We start from the raw sequence: 14,231 nt of genomic DNA, 5'->3' as shown, positions 1-14,231 counted from the left end.
TCCACAGCCACTACTTGGGTTACCTTGGGGCAAGTCCGTAAGGTATGCCCCACTGTGTGGCACCAAAAACAACCCTCGCGCTGATATTGGGCCTTTTCGGTCTGGTCCAATTGTCCACCCGTTGTGTCCTTGGGGTTTCTAGTCAAGGGTGAGCTTTGGAGTGTTTATGGCTGGCTTGGAGCCCAAGGCTTCGGAAGCTTGGTCTAGGGATGCCTTGTCTGGGATTAGGTGTGGGTTTCACACATTGCACCCGCTTTCAATGCCTTGGGTGCCTGGGGTTGAACAATCTTGGGCTTTCCATCGAGGGCACGATGAGCCGGATGGGGTTCCCCATAGAGTGGATCCATGGTGTTTCAGGACTTTACTCAGCCTCTCAGAGTCAGGTTCTCATTCAGGAGCCTGTGGCGACAGATTCCCCCTCTGCCATTTGGTCCAGTAGGGCTGTCCCCTGGCGCCTTACCTTTCCCAATTCGTCGCCGAGGCCATGAGCAGTTTTCTCTCAGCTAAGGAGACGGGTTTCCAGGGATTGCATCTCCCCCTCCGTACTCAGGAGGAGCTGCTGGACTCAGAGTTTGCAGATGACACAGCTCCTTACCTATCAGGAGATGTGGGGAATCTCCAGAGATTCGCTGAGGCGATCGGGATCTTTTGTCGCGCATCAAGAGCGTAGATCAACTGGCACAAGTCGTGTGGTTTCTGGGTAGGCTTTGCACTTGCCCCGATTTGGTGCCTAGTTGAGGCTTTCCAGTGAACCTTGAGGGGCATTCTAGTTTGCTATCTTGGATGTCAGGTGTGCATCGATATCTCTGCGGAGCAGCAGCTCGCCCCTCTTCTTCTGAGCATTCAGAAGAAGCTTTTGTACTGGAGTTCTATGAGGCTTTCCCTAGCTGGTAGAGTGGTGGTGGCGAACCAGGTCCTTCGCCACCATGTGGTACATTACTTCTTGCTGGGCCTTCTCCCGAGCATGTATTGGTTAGGTACAATGGTTGGTCCGGAACTTCTTATGGGCCGGCAGTGACGAGAGGCTTGCCAGGGCCAAGGTGGCATGGAGAGTGATCATTCAACCACCACGTAGAGGGGGCCTAGGCATCATTGACCTTGCTATTCAGAGCTGTGCCCTGCTGGGCAAGCTGATTGCTAGAGGACTCCTTCCTGGTGGTGAGCTTTGGAAGGACTTCCTCTTGGCTCGGATTTCAGCCTGCACCCTGAGTCTAGGGTGCCCTTGGCGGCAGAGTACAAGATGGATCTTCACAGAGATGCGGGCCCGCGGATTTAGCCCAGCTTTTGATGATAGATTTGCAGCTAGTTTACTCCGAGCTTGGGATCACCTCAGGTGGGCCCTTAGGCAGCTAGCTCTGGTTGCCTCAAAGGAGCGTCTTTGGCAGCCATTGAGCTGGAACCCCTTGATCCCTTTACCCAGTGGCCATATGTTGGGGTCCTGACCTCATGTATCATGGGGTGCGTTGAGCATCAGACGTGTCAGGTCCCTTGGAGAGGGGCTTGATTACCCCCAGAGGTTCAAGAGAGAGGCCTGGTAGGGATCTGGGGTAGAGACAGGCTTAGCATCAACATCGACTCTGCTATTCCTCAGGAGTGGGTGACACTTGTCCCAGACCTAACGGAGCGGATGAGGGCAATGGTTTGCTCACTTTTTTTATTGGTCCCCATGGCAAATTAGAGAGGTTTGAGCCCCCCTTGGAGGATTTCAGTGGTGGCTGTACCTTACAGTGGGTGAGGGTGATTGGATTTCAGTCACGTGAGTGGCACATAGACCCCCCGCTGGCCAAGGTGGCCATGGAGAGATTCTGGCAACTATGGATATGGGAGAGCCGACCTCTCATGTGCCTCCAGTGGGACCCGGGAGAGTGGACTTGGCTTGATACTGTTGATTGGGAGGAGACTCTGGATGTCCCCTTTTTTGCATATACAGCGCGGCTAGGTCGCATGATTCATATGCCAGAGTTTGATGGCACCTCGGCAGCAGTAGTACATAGGTAGTCACAGGGGCTCTCCCAGCGTTTCCTCTCAGATTTTTGGAAGAGGCTTTGGGATAGTTTTTGGCCTCGAAAGATCACCCTCTTTCTTTGGCCGATGGCACACAGGAGCTTGGCGGTTGGCATGTGGTTGGCCATTGGAGGTGGACCAGTAGCTTGCATGAGGTGTGGCCACCCTTAGGAGTCTCAGCGACATTGTCTTTGGGATTGCATGAAGGCTCAACAGGTTTGGCGCATCTTCACATTGGACAGGGCCTCGACCCGGATCATTACATGGGGCACCGTCGCTTGGGCCACAGAGGTTAAGGTTATCAGGGCTTATGAGGAGGATGGTGGGGGGCTAACCCTTCAGGTTTCTCACCTCCGCATTTTAGCAATACTAATCACATCTCCATCTACTGACCATTGGAGACCGAGCTCATGCTAGAGATGGGAGATTTGCAGTAGCATTGCAGCGTGGCACATATGGCGAGCTAGATGCAGCAAAGCCATCGAGGGTACCCACACTCCGCCTGTGGAGTCCATCAAGAGCATTTGGCTTGGCATCATCCATACCCTCTGCAGTCAGGGGGGGAAGTTACAGGGTGGCTCTGACCGCATGCGGAAGTAGCGGGAAGCTTTCTCGAGGCTCTGGCAGCCTAGCCCTTTTCTCACCGATAGAGGTGGTGATCCCACTTGGCATTACAGACCACGTGTGTGGTTATTCCCCCCCGCCCCCCCCCTCCCCCTATATGAGATAGCCTTCTCCTCATAGAGCGGCCAGCCGGAGGGGAAGTGTGTAAGCCCAATGGAGCGTGCAGTGACAGATTGATGCAACCACGTGTACGAGAGATAAAGATAGAGAGAGAGAGAGAGAAGGGGGAGAGAGATGGGAATAGGGGAGGTTTCACATAGTATAGCACGCTGAGCGGGGAACAGGCCCCGCCCCCTCTTTAGGAATTTATTTCAGGAACAATCCACGGGCTTTTCCAAGCCAGGACCAATACAACAAATGAATACAATATCAAACAAAGTGTCGATGTCGAGATTTGGCCGAGGTCGATGTCAAGGCACAAGATAGCTAATGCCGAGCTCACCACGAGGATGACCCACAAGAGGTTTACACCAGGCTAGTACCAAAATCCAATGAATCCAACTGTATCCAAGTATCCACAAAAGCTCTTTGTTCTCAATCCAATCCGGACAAGGACAATCTCAGAAATGTCCACAACTAGATAGTATCTTCACAAGGTAACTTTCCTCCTTCTTGGGGGCTCAGAGTAGTTGATGTTGCTCAAACGGAATACTACGAGGGATAGATGCTGTAGATAGAGGCAGCAGCTGTGATGCTTTTTAGGGCAGAGAGTAGAGCACAGGCAGCACACAAATGTGAGGGGTGGCTGCAGACCGTATACAAGGTAAAGTGCTGTAGGTGCAGGCGCTGGTTACAAAGCAAGGACAGCTCAGGTAGCTTCCTGGACAGTGGCAGCACAGAGAGTGGAGGTGGCATAGGCAGATAAGCCGCTGGCTGCGCACAGAGCAATGGCGGCGCAATCAGACAAAAGCGCTGGCGGCGCGCTGAGCAGGTGAAGACAGAGGCGCTGGCTTTTGCTTGCTGGTAGCGCACAGAGCTGAGGAAGGCGGCTACAGCAGAGTACACAGGTGAAGAGGCGCAGCCGGCTGAGGAGGATGCTGTTGGGCGAAGCGCCGGTGGTAGTTTCCCAAGGTGGTGGCGATGTATGGCTGTAGGAGTGGTGCACAAGGAGGTTGATGATGTTCTTGCTTTTCCCAAGGGAGTTCTCCACATGTACTTCCTTTATGAACCTCCAAGAGTTCTTCTATGGTCCACCAAGAGGGTACATGGTCTTTAAATACTTGAGGGGATGCCTGCTTTTATCCATGCTTTATTTTCCTAGCTCCTGTTTTATTCCCGTCCTTTTGCTTTGCCTCCTTGCTTTTGCTTTAATAATAGTCAAAGTTCTTGATTTATGCTTTCACAACTTCAGGGCCTTACTTTTTGGCCTTGGAGCTGCTTTTTGAAAAAGCGGCTTATAGCTTTTTGACTCAGTTTGACATGCTCTTTCCAACGGTGCCCTCAGCTTTTTGGTCAACAAAGTTTGACTTTTTACTTTTTCTTACTTTTTGACCCAGACGAGTGCTTTTTCCAATTCCAACTTTAGGAACCCTGTTTCCATGTGTCCATCATCTTGTCCATGTGTCCGGGCATGAGTTTTATCATGTGAAAAGAGCATGGAGGACCAAATAGCTACATTCCCTCCCTCTTACATCACAGTTGTCCTCAACTGTGGCATGCATATGATCGTGGTACTAGCCCCATCCGGTGCTCTTGTGGATCTGGTCTTTCCTCATATATGTGGTGCCTTGTGCTTCTCTGGCAACATCTTTATGCCTTTTTTTGATCGATGTGCTTGTTCTTGATAGTACATGTTCTTCATAGCCTGTTGTTGCAGGGATTAGATAATAAATGCATACTCACGTTCTGTAAAACTAGACACAAGCTAGTCAACAAACAAGTATGCATCATTCGCGTCTACTGGGTATTCCAGGTATTGGCCAGGTAGTCTGGAGCCCAGTGAACTATCACATGTCATAAATCCAAGCATAGTCCACGTATCAAAAACAACACACAAAGTCAAAGAAATTCAAACATACATCAGGATGTAGGCACAAGTAATGATCCTCGTGTTCATGGATTGTCTTGTCTGGTTTCATCGAAACCGTGCTAAGCCATTTGGTCACTAGGACCGCTCAGTCTTCCCTCAAGGCCATCTGGTCACTATGACCGCCCGAGAGTTCATCAATAGTCATTTGGGCCATCTGGTCACATTGACAGCCCGACTATGAAATCTAATACAGTCATATGGGCCATCTGGTCCCAATGACCGCTCGATTGCGAAGTCCAATTTAGTCATCTGGGCCATCTGGTTGCAATGATCGTCCGACTGCGAAGTCCAATACAGTCATCTGGGTGATCTGGTTGCAATGACCGCGTGATTGCGAAGTCCAATATATCTGGCATTGTTGCCGTCCATACACAAATCTTGCTCCTTAGGCTTTCTGGCATCGTTGCCACCCAAACTAGAGCATGTCCAAATAACCATTATAAGCATAATAATGACCAATTCCATGTGAAAAGAGCATGGAGGACCAAATAGTTACATTCCCTCCCTCTTCCATCACAATTGTCCTCAATTGTGGCATCAACTGTGGCATGCATATGATCGTGGTACTAGCCCCATCTGGTGCTCTTGTGAATCTGGTCTTTCCTCATATATGTGGTACCTTGTGCTTCTCTGGCAACATCTTTATGCCTTTCTTTGATCGATGTGCTTGTTCTTGATAGTACATGTTCTTCATAGCCTGTAGCAGGGATTAGATAATAAATGCATACTCACCTTCTGCAAAAACTAGACACAAGCTAGTCATCAAACAAGTATGCATCATTTGCGTCCTACTGGGTATTCCAGGTATTGGCCAGGTAGTTTGGAGCCCAGTGAACTATCACATGCCATAAATCCAAGCATAGTCCACGTATCAAAAACAACACAAAGTCAAAGAAATTCAAACATACATCAGGATGCAGTGCACAAGTAACGATCCTCCTGTTCATGGATTGTCTTGTTTGGTTTCATCGAAACCGTGCTGAGCCATCTGGTCACTAGGACCGCTCAGTCTTCCCTCAAGGCCATCTGGTCACTATGACCGCCCGAGAGTTCATCAATAGTCATTTGGGCCATCTGGTCACATTGACCGCCCGACTATGAAATCTACTACAGTCATCTGGGCCATCTGGTCCCAATGACCGCTCGATTGCGAAGTCCAATACAGTCATCTGGGCCATCTGGTTGCAATGATCGTCTGACTGCGAAGTCCAATACAGTTATCTGGGCGATCTAGTTGCAATGACCGCCTGATTGCGAAGTGATGATGTTCTTGCTTTTCCCAAGGGAGTTCTCCACAACAAAGGACCACACTCCTAAAATTTAGGAGAGTTGCTATTTTTGGCCCGACTCCGATGGAAATTCTGTTCACGTCATTACATCTGGAATTGAGCAGATACCAAGAGTTGGCAAAGTGCCTATGACAGAATGTTTGGGATATTTTTAGAGACAAAGTTTATGGAAGGACCCATCTCTTAGATTGGGACATGTGGCAAGAAAGTGGACCAAAGTGAGACAAGTGGCCTGACACTTATTAGAAAGTGGATCAAAGTGAGACAAGTAGCCTCACACTTATTAGAAAGTGGATCAAAGTGAGACAAGTAGCCTCACACTTGTCACTTCAGCTATTGTGTGGCTCTCCACTTGTCATTGTAGCCTTCTCTTGCCATTTTAGCTCGTGGGAGGCCCAAATCTATAAATTGGAGTCCTCTCTCTTCATTAATGGAGGCTCTCTTGCTACACACTAGCCTCTACCACCGTTACAGGCTTCCCTAATGATGGCTACTCTCTTTCTCTCTCTCTCTCGAAGGCTGCCCATGAAGAATACCGGCTGTTGGGGACTGTTTTGGAGGCTTCCATTGCGAAGAAATACTGAAGGCAAGGGTATTTAATCATTTATTATGATTTCTAGCCATTGTACTTGCTGTACCAGCTCTATTGCATGAAGACCCGTGGTTTTTTGGGGAAGAATCAGTACCCACACGGAGGTATATGGATTATATTGTTGGCTCGGCATTTCTACAGCCTGTGTTCCGGCTTGGTAGCCTCGTGTTGGGCTGTGTTATGGCGTTTGTATATGGATAATCCGGCATCTCCCGTGGGGAGAGTAAGGCCCTCAAAGCTTGTACATGATATTATTCTCCTTGGGTAATAAAATACTCCAAGGGGAGGGGTCGGTCCATTCCGGCCTCTATGTGGTGTCACGTGTGCAAACTCCATTTTCAGCATTTGTGGATGTTTTGTCTAGCTTTTATGTCTTATGCAAAGTGATGATGGATGATATGTGTTAAGGTTGTGGCCATGTTTAAATGTTTTAATATGCATTGATGGTATCAACAAGTGTGTCAAAGGCCCTAGTCCCCCGGGCACCCGCCGTGAGTTACATTATCCTTTTCCTCGGGTCCTCTGTTCTGCCGCCATCATGCCAAAAAGGTTTTCAACCATCTGTACTGCAAGCATCATCATGAAGCTTGTACTCTTTGCACTCATGCCACGCTTGCCCATAATCTTGGAAACGACATCGAAAAAGAATCTTCATCGGCATGGAGGGAGGATTTTTCCTCAATCTTTAGTGTTTTATGTTTGAGTCTAGGGTTCTCCGCCCAGGTTGTCCCCCAAATCTGAGTTATATATTTTGGATCCTTTTGGATTTTTTTTTTTTCAATTGGCCTTTGGCCCAAGATCCTCCCATAGTTACCATTTTTTTCACTGTTTGTAGACGGCCACCCGTAGGGGCTTATTTATCCACTCGTAGGCGATGCCGCCAAGCAAGCACCAAGGGGGGTTTTGAACCCAAGACCTCTTTGTCCTAGGCAAACACCTTCACCACTTGAGCTGTCACTTCATTGGCGGATCCTTTTGGATTTTGTAACACCTTGTTTCTATAAAAGGCTCCTCTCTATCATTCCCTTTTTGCTGCGTGCTTTAGGCGGCCGCGTGTGCGGGGGTGGGTGGGTGTTGTTTTGGTATGCCGATGTAAGTAGTGTTTGTCTCCTGGGCAGGACTTGACCTCTGAGTCCTTTGCACAGGCCATGCTTTATGAACCTGTGAGCCATGTTCATGAGCCATTGAGCCAGTTGCGGGGTCCATGTCTTGTCTTTGCTTGTGTTGGTATACGAGATTATTGAAGGTTGTGCATGCAACTCCACCCTTGCTCCGAAGGGGGGTTTGTTAGGTATTTCGGAGTTAGTCTGGAGTCTAGTCAAGTGTCCTTAGTGGTGTGAACACACTAGGTGTCATGTGCATGCACATGGACATGCTTAATCCCAGGAAAATCGCTGATTTACAACAGATAAAAACACCAGGATTTGCGGAGTTGTAGCTGTCTGAGGCATGAGGAGGCATGTTGTGTGGACCAAGACCCTGTCGGCCAGCAGTTTAGCATGTATCTGAGGTGGTCGGCAGTCTATATATTTATTCATGGCCATGGAACTGGCTGACAGCACGTCGGCCAGTTGTTTTACTCCTTCCAAGGCCTATAAAAGGCACTGCATTGTTCATTGTTAGTTATCTCACTCCCTTATGGAGTAGGGTCATAGATTGGGCTTTTTGTTATCCTTTTTGGGTAGGCCAAAGGCCACAGAACAGGTACCTTTTGTACTACTATATGAATATACTGATTACACAACCATCTCTCTCTCTCTCTCTCTCTCTCTCTCTCTCTCTCTCTTCTCTGTCTATGTTGATTGTTCTTGCATCAAGAGCTCCTATGCACTACTTAGGGCTAGAAGAAGACTACCTAGAGCTTCGACATGTTACACTAGGTGTGAACACCCTCTTATTTAGGGTCAAAAGATAAGTCTCGTGCCCAAGTTGTGCAATCTTTCTCTTATACTTGAGCTCTACTACGGGATGGAGATTGTAAATGCAACCATCCAAGAAGAGAAGATGAGACAGGCAAGAAGACTTAATGTGATAGTGATTGGCATAGTGGAGAAAGAGGGTACCACACCCCAAGAGGACGGGAAACAACTATGCCACAAATTGGGATATAAGATGAAGATCCAACTCCCTTCCTCAAAGCATGGAGGGCAGGAAGGACCTTTCACGCCCACGGGTGCTTATCCTCCAGTTTGAGAACGAAGTGAAGAGGATTGATTTCTTCAAGAAGAGGGTCATTCTCTGAGGTTTGGAGGGCATCTCCATCTACCTAGATGAGGACCTCACACAGGCTCAGGTGGAGCACCGGAAATAGCTCATGCCAAAAATACGGGCAGCTCGAGCGGAAGGGAAGAAAGCAGTCGACAGAGATGGCCATGTTATCATTGATAGCAAGGTGATCGCATAGGGATACGCGGCCTGTGAGACACAGATATAGCTTGCAGTCTGGAACTGTAATGGAGCACTACGGCCGGATGGATGATGTGATCAGGAAAAGGGACATTATTTTCTTTACAGAGACACACCAGAGCCCTCATGGAGGTCTGCCACGTGTAACAGGATTCCAGTGGGAATCAGCTTTCAGAGAGAGTACATGAAGAGCAGGTAGAGCTAGAGGATCGAGAGGAGTGGCCATTCTATTCAGAACAGAGCTTCAGGATTGCACTGCATATGATTTTGAGGGAGATCCCATACAACTACCTACTCTAGAGGATGAGGACTCTGGATCATGGAGGGTGTCTGTAGATACTAAGCCAGTCAAATACTATGAGCGGGAGCTTCTGGAGCTAGGATCACGCCACCGTCTCCTCATCTATAACGGGATGGATAGATGGCCATAGTCAGGAGGACTTACATGCTTTCTGGAAGTAGCACAGTGGATTACATCCTAGGTTCCCGGGAGACAGCTCAGCTCATACATGATTTCTCAGTACCCCCCATACCCATTGGAGCTGATCACGCATATTTATCTTTCACCATGATAGCCACCCCCCTCCCTTTGCCTCAGCACCCACCTCCACCCATCACACCACTGTCCACTTCACTCATGACTGATCACATGTATCAGGATACCCTTTACCATGGTCTACTTGACATGGATCCCATGGCACCTCTAGAGATACTCACATCACAGTTGACCGATCTACTCCACTCCTCTGCCATTGCCAGCTTCCCTCATACCGCCCATACTCCCTCTAAAGCTAAAGTAGGGATGATGCCCCAGAATGGTTGGGACGACGACGAGTGTCGTGAGACTTGTGCTTGCCTCAAACGATAGAAAGAACTAGGGGAGATCTGTGAGCATGAAGCTCAAAGATTAAACCGAGCTCTGACTCGTTGGAAGAGGAGGAAACATGAAATCGAACAATACTGGGAGTTGTACCAACTATTCTTGAGCATTAACTCCAAAGAGGCTTGGAGGCGGTTTTGTGAGCCACGACCACCCACACCCATCACCGATCCGACCACGTGGCATAATTATACAAAGTCCCTCTTACCATGTACTAGATCAGCCTCCGTTACCCTCTCCACCCGATCCTCAACCCACCACCTCTACTTTTTTCACTTCGGGTATGGTAGAGAAAGCTCTTAAGAGGCTACATCATGGGAGGTCCGTAGATCATACAAGGATACGATGTGAGCACTTCTCCTATAGCATAGCTCCTTTCCTTGCACAACTCTTCAATAGGGCACTTGTAGAGGGCTTCCCACACACATGGAGCATGAATATCATTACCCCCATTCACATATCAGGTGACCCGATGGACCCCGGGAACGACATGACTCTCATGGTTGGCCATATTATGGCCAAGATATATGGATTAGTACTTGAGACAGAGCTCAGCTCTCTAGCCAAGAGGGAGGGTCTTCGTGCTTTGGGACAGGTTGGGTTCCGTAGTAACTTCTGCAGAGTGGATCATATCTTCACCTTGAGGAGATTGATTGAGCAGGCCAAGTCACGGGAGCAGAGACTATTGTTGCTTTGTGGATTCCTGCAAAGCATTCGACACAGTGCCACGGGACCGGCTTGTTCAGAGGTTGCAGACTCTTGGGGTGCTTTCAGATATGATCTGGGGGATCATTGCTTTATATGAGAGGGTGACGGGACGAACCAGATGCCCAGGTTGTCTGTTAGAGGAGATACATAGTACTATGGGGGTGAAGCAGGGCTGCCCACTCTCCCCGACACTCTTTGGGCTGTACATAGATGAGGTCACGGACTTCATAGACAAAGGAGGAGGGAGTGGTGCATCACTCTCAGGGGTTTTGGTCACTCTACTACTCTATGCAAATGACATCATTCTGATATCCGACTCACAGGAGGGACTGCAGCGCCACATGGACGCCTTAGATGATTTTTGGACATGAGAGGCCTTTTAGTGAACCTTGAGAAATCCAAGGTCATGATCTTTCACACTTCTAGACGGGTTATGAAAGATACAATGATCACATACGGAGGTGATAGAATCGTATGTATACTTGGGTATTACCTTCACTAGTAATGGGAGCCATTTCTCCATGAGACAGGCACCACAGGACAGGCTCACCGAGGTTGGAGCGACAGTGTCATCAAGCTCACTTCCAGGAGCCTTGCACCAAAGGATGGCTATTTCACACCTTAGTTATCCCAGCGATGATGTATGCAGCACCGGTATGGGCCCCTAACCTCTCCACATATGATTGGCGTTAGATGGAGAGACCGTAGATCTTCATGATCTCAAGGATGATTCGCAACAAACCATCAGTACCACATGAGATCGTCAGAGTAGAGCTTGCAGTGCCCCAGTTCCCCCCATGATGGTAGAGGCTCTATTTCAGACCGTAGCCTATATCAGATGCATCAGAGCCATGGGTCCAAAGAGACTACCCCGCTTAGCCATTTAGTCCTCACAGAGTATTGCCATAGAGGGCCATCACCCATCATGGTATGTTGCAGTAGATGAGTGGTTCTCAGCACATGGGCTTGACATGGATAGATTACCGCCCTTCCAGTATGATGATGACTCCCCATACTTTACACTGTTCCTCGAGAGGAGAGGAATAGAGTTCTAAGAAAGGATTTGATCTAGATGCACACCAGGGAGACTTGGTCGGGTCCCCTTCCCACCAAGATGTAGTACTACAGAGATCATTTCCTTAGATTCACAGAGGATGGATTTGTCAGACGATCAAGCTACATGGATGTACACATGTCTCATGCTATGAGGGTGACTATTGGCGAGATTAGAGTTTCCTCTCACACTCTGGAGATTGAGGCAGGGAGAGCAACACGGACCCCTAGAGAGGACAAAGTATGCAAATTATGCCACAGAGAGGTAGAGTCAGAGGAGCATTACATATGCAGATGCCATGTATATTATGAGATCAAAGGGAGATACCACTGCTTGTTCAAAGGGGGTTTTGGCCCACTTAGCTAGGTGATGGAGTATCTTGATCAGAGATGCCTAGGCCTCCTTGAGCTACACCGACATAGAGAGAGGCTTCTATAGGTGCAGAGTCAAAGATCCCAACCACAGATCACCAGCTTCTTCAGGCCTATCAACGAGCCACATCCCCTTCCCCCTATATCATCTATCTCCTGACGAGGACTCACACTATAGAGAGCCTCGAAGATCAGAGCTTCCAAGAGATCGCGACTACCCGGACGCAGACCACCACTACTCCATCGGGTCCAGTCTGCCCATATCCAGGCACGATACCGTAGAGCTATGGAGGAGAGAGTCGAGCGGCTACACCAAGGCACAGCAGATGTGAGAGTCCTCCTCGCCCCATGCCCCATGTATGATGTACTACACCCCACCATCTCCACTGGGTGGAATTAGTAGTATGCCACTTATCATGATTGTACATCTATAGCATGCTAGACAGTGATTGCATAGTGAGCTGCATATGACTAGGATTAGCTTTTCATTTCAGTTTTTTTTTCCATGATACTCAGGACATGGACTTGTTGTATACAGATTTGTCTCATAGGCCAATCTGGCCTTCCGTAGACGTTAATATATTTTCTCTCTCTCTCTCTCTCTCTCTCTCTCTCTCTCTCTCTCTCTTGTTAGAAAATAGGAGATGAGATTGCAATGCTAATGATGGTTAATCACTTAGATTGAGAAGCATAAACAAACTCACCCACAAGCATACACAATGCTATTGTGATAAGTGAATAGATGCACCAAGCATATGAGAGACTAAACAATAAACATCATGAATAGAAGTGATAACCAATGAATACCATGATTACTTTAATGCAAGAGAAGAAGGCCTTTTGCCCACAAAGGATCCACCAAGTATATTGCCAACAAATGGTAAGTTGCACTAATCAAATACAAAGACTCCTCTCATCACACACAATAAGCGTAGAGACCTCTTTATATAGATTTCCTAGAGGTAAGCGCTTAAGCTTCCTAGGATTCCTCCACCTTTCCTTGATTGTCTCACCAGATTCACCATAAAGTGACTCCACAATCAAGGGTGCTACCTACCATGCCTACTATAGTTAACCATGGTAATTGGAGACCTTATGACCTTAGAACTTCTATCCCTAAGGTGCACATAGCATTTATCCACTAAGCACTAATGAAAATGGATGCTAGATCACTAAAATCTCAACACCTCTAACCCTTGTATTTCATTACCCCGGCTTGAGGTCCATCTCCTCTTCCCCTCAAGCCTCATCTTTTACTCGCACACATCTTCAACATGAATCTGTTCCAACCTCCATAGAGCTGGGCACTCCTATTTTCTACAGTTGACAAGAATAATTTGAATTTCTTAGTCGATAGCTTTAAATCAAAAAGGATTTGTGTTAGAATCAGCCTGATTGCTTGGGTTTTTGGAAGTGTATGGACAGAAAGATGTTTTGTACTGAGAGAATCTAGTTTCAACTTTCACTAAACTAAAACGTTGAAGTTGGATACTTTTATGTCCAAGTTGGTTGATGCTGATTCTTCTATCTAGAGTGGTGCTTTTGCCCAACTAGCTACCCTCTTTTTTTTTTTTTGGGGTGTATGTGTGCCCTGCACTTTCTTCAAAAGTAATAGATTATAAGTAAGGTGGTTCAACTATGAAGAATTGTTCACTAAGGTGAACGTCTCATTATACCGAAAACCTGCACCTTCTCCTAGGTGCTAATGATGTGAGTGAAGATGTCATAGCACCTAGTCTATGCTATTTACATGATGGAGTTGGAAGTTTTTTGAGTAGACTTTCATGAAGTGAAAATCTCCCTTTTTCTTTTGTAAAAGTTGAGAGCGAGAAAATGGTTGATTTGGTTTATTAAGAATCTGCTACTTGGTCTAAGTGGGTGGCAAGCTTGTGTCAAAAAGACAAGTGGGACTTTTTTGAATATGAACCATATGATTTCGTTCTTAACTTGCTTTAATGCAAACCAATGCTCTTTTTTTGCAGAAGTTACTGACAAAGTCCTACGCACAAGCGATGATTTTGTGTGGCCAGTAGAGATGCAGTTTTACTCAAAGTTTATCATAGACGTGGAGTTTCTTGACTTAAAAACCGTGTTGGCAAATGTGAGTTTGTTTCACCTAAAAATCCCTCACAAAATGATTTTACTTTCCACCAGTATGTGCATAGAGTTTTGTTTGTACGGTATCGTTTGATCTTCTTCATCTCTAGTTGATATTCATCTAAATAGTGTGAGTGAAGAAGGTGCTTGGAATTTCTTATCTATTTTATTGCCTTC

At 47.4% G+C, this 14,231-nt stretch overlaps 1 protein-coding gene across 1 annotated transcript in view; it reads left to right on the top strand.

Moving 5' to 3' along the window:
- LOC147621079 (BTB/POZ domain-containing protein At1g21780-like) overlaps positions 1-14,231 on the top strand; it is a 44,966-nt gene that overhangs the window by 18,931 nt on the left and 11,804 nt on the right. The window contains exon 4 of the mRNA XM_086823779.1: positions 13,940-14,058. Coding sequence (XP_086679905.1) covers positions 13,940-14,058 — 119 coding nt within the window. The remainder of the gene's footprint in view (positions 1-13,939; positions 14,059-14,231) is intronic.

This window comes from Cibotium barometz, chromosome 30 (genome assembly GCF_041138505.1).
Source record: "Cibotium barometz isolate CiBa-2024 chromosome 30, ASM4113850v1, whole genome shotgun sequence".
NCBI classification, from domain to species: Eukaryota; Viridiplantae; Streptophyta; class Polypodiopsida; order Cyatheales; family Cibotiaceae; genus Cibotium; species Cibotium barometz.
Note: the sequence above shows the minus strand (reverse complement) of the source record. Positions and strands in the feature narration are given on the sequence as shown.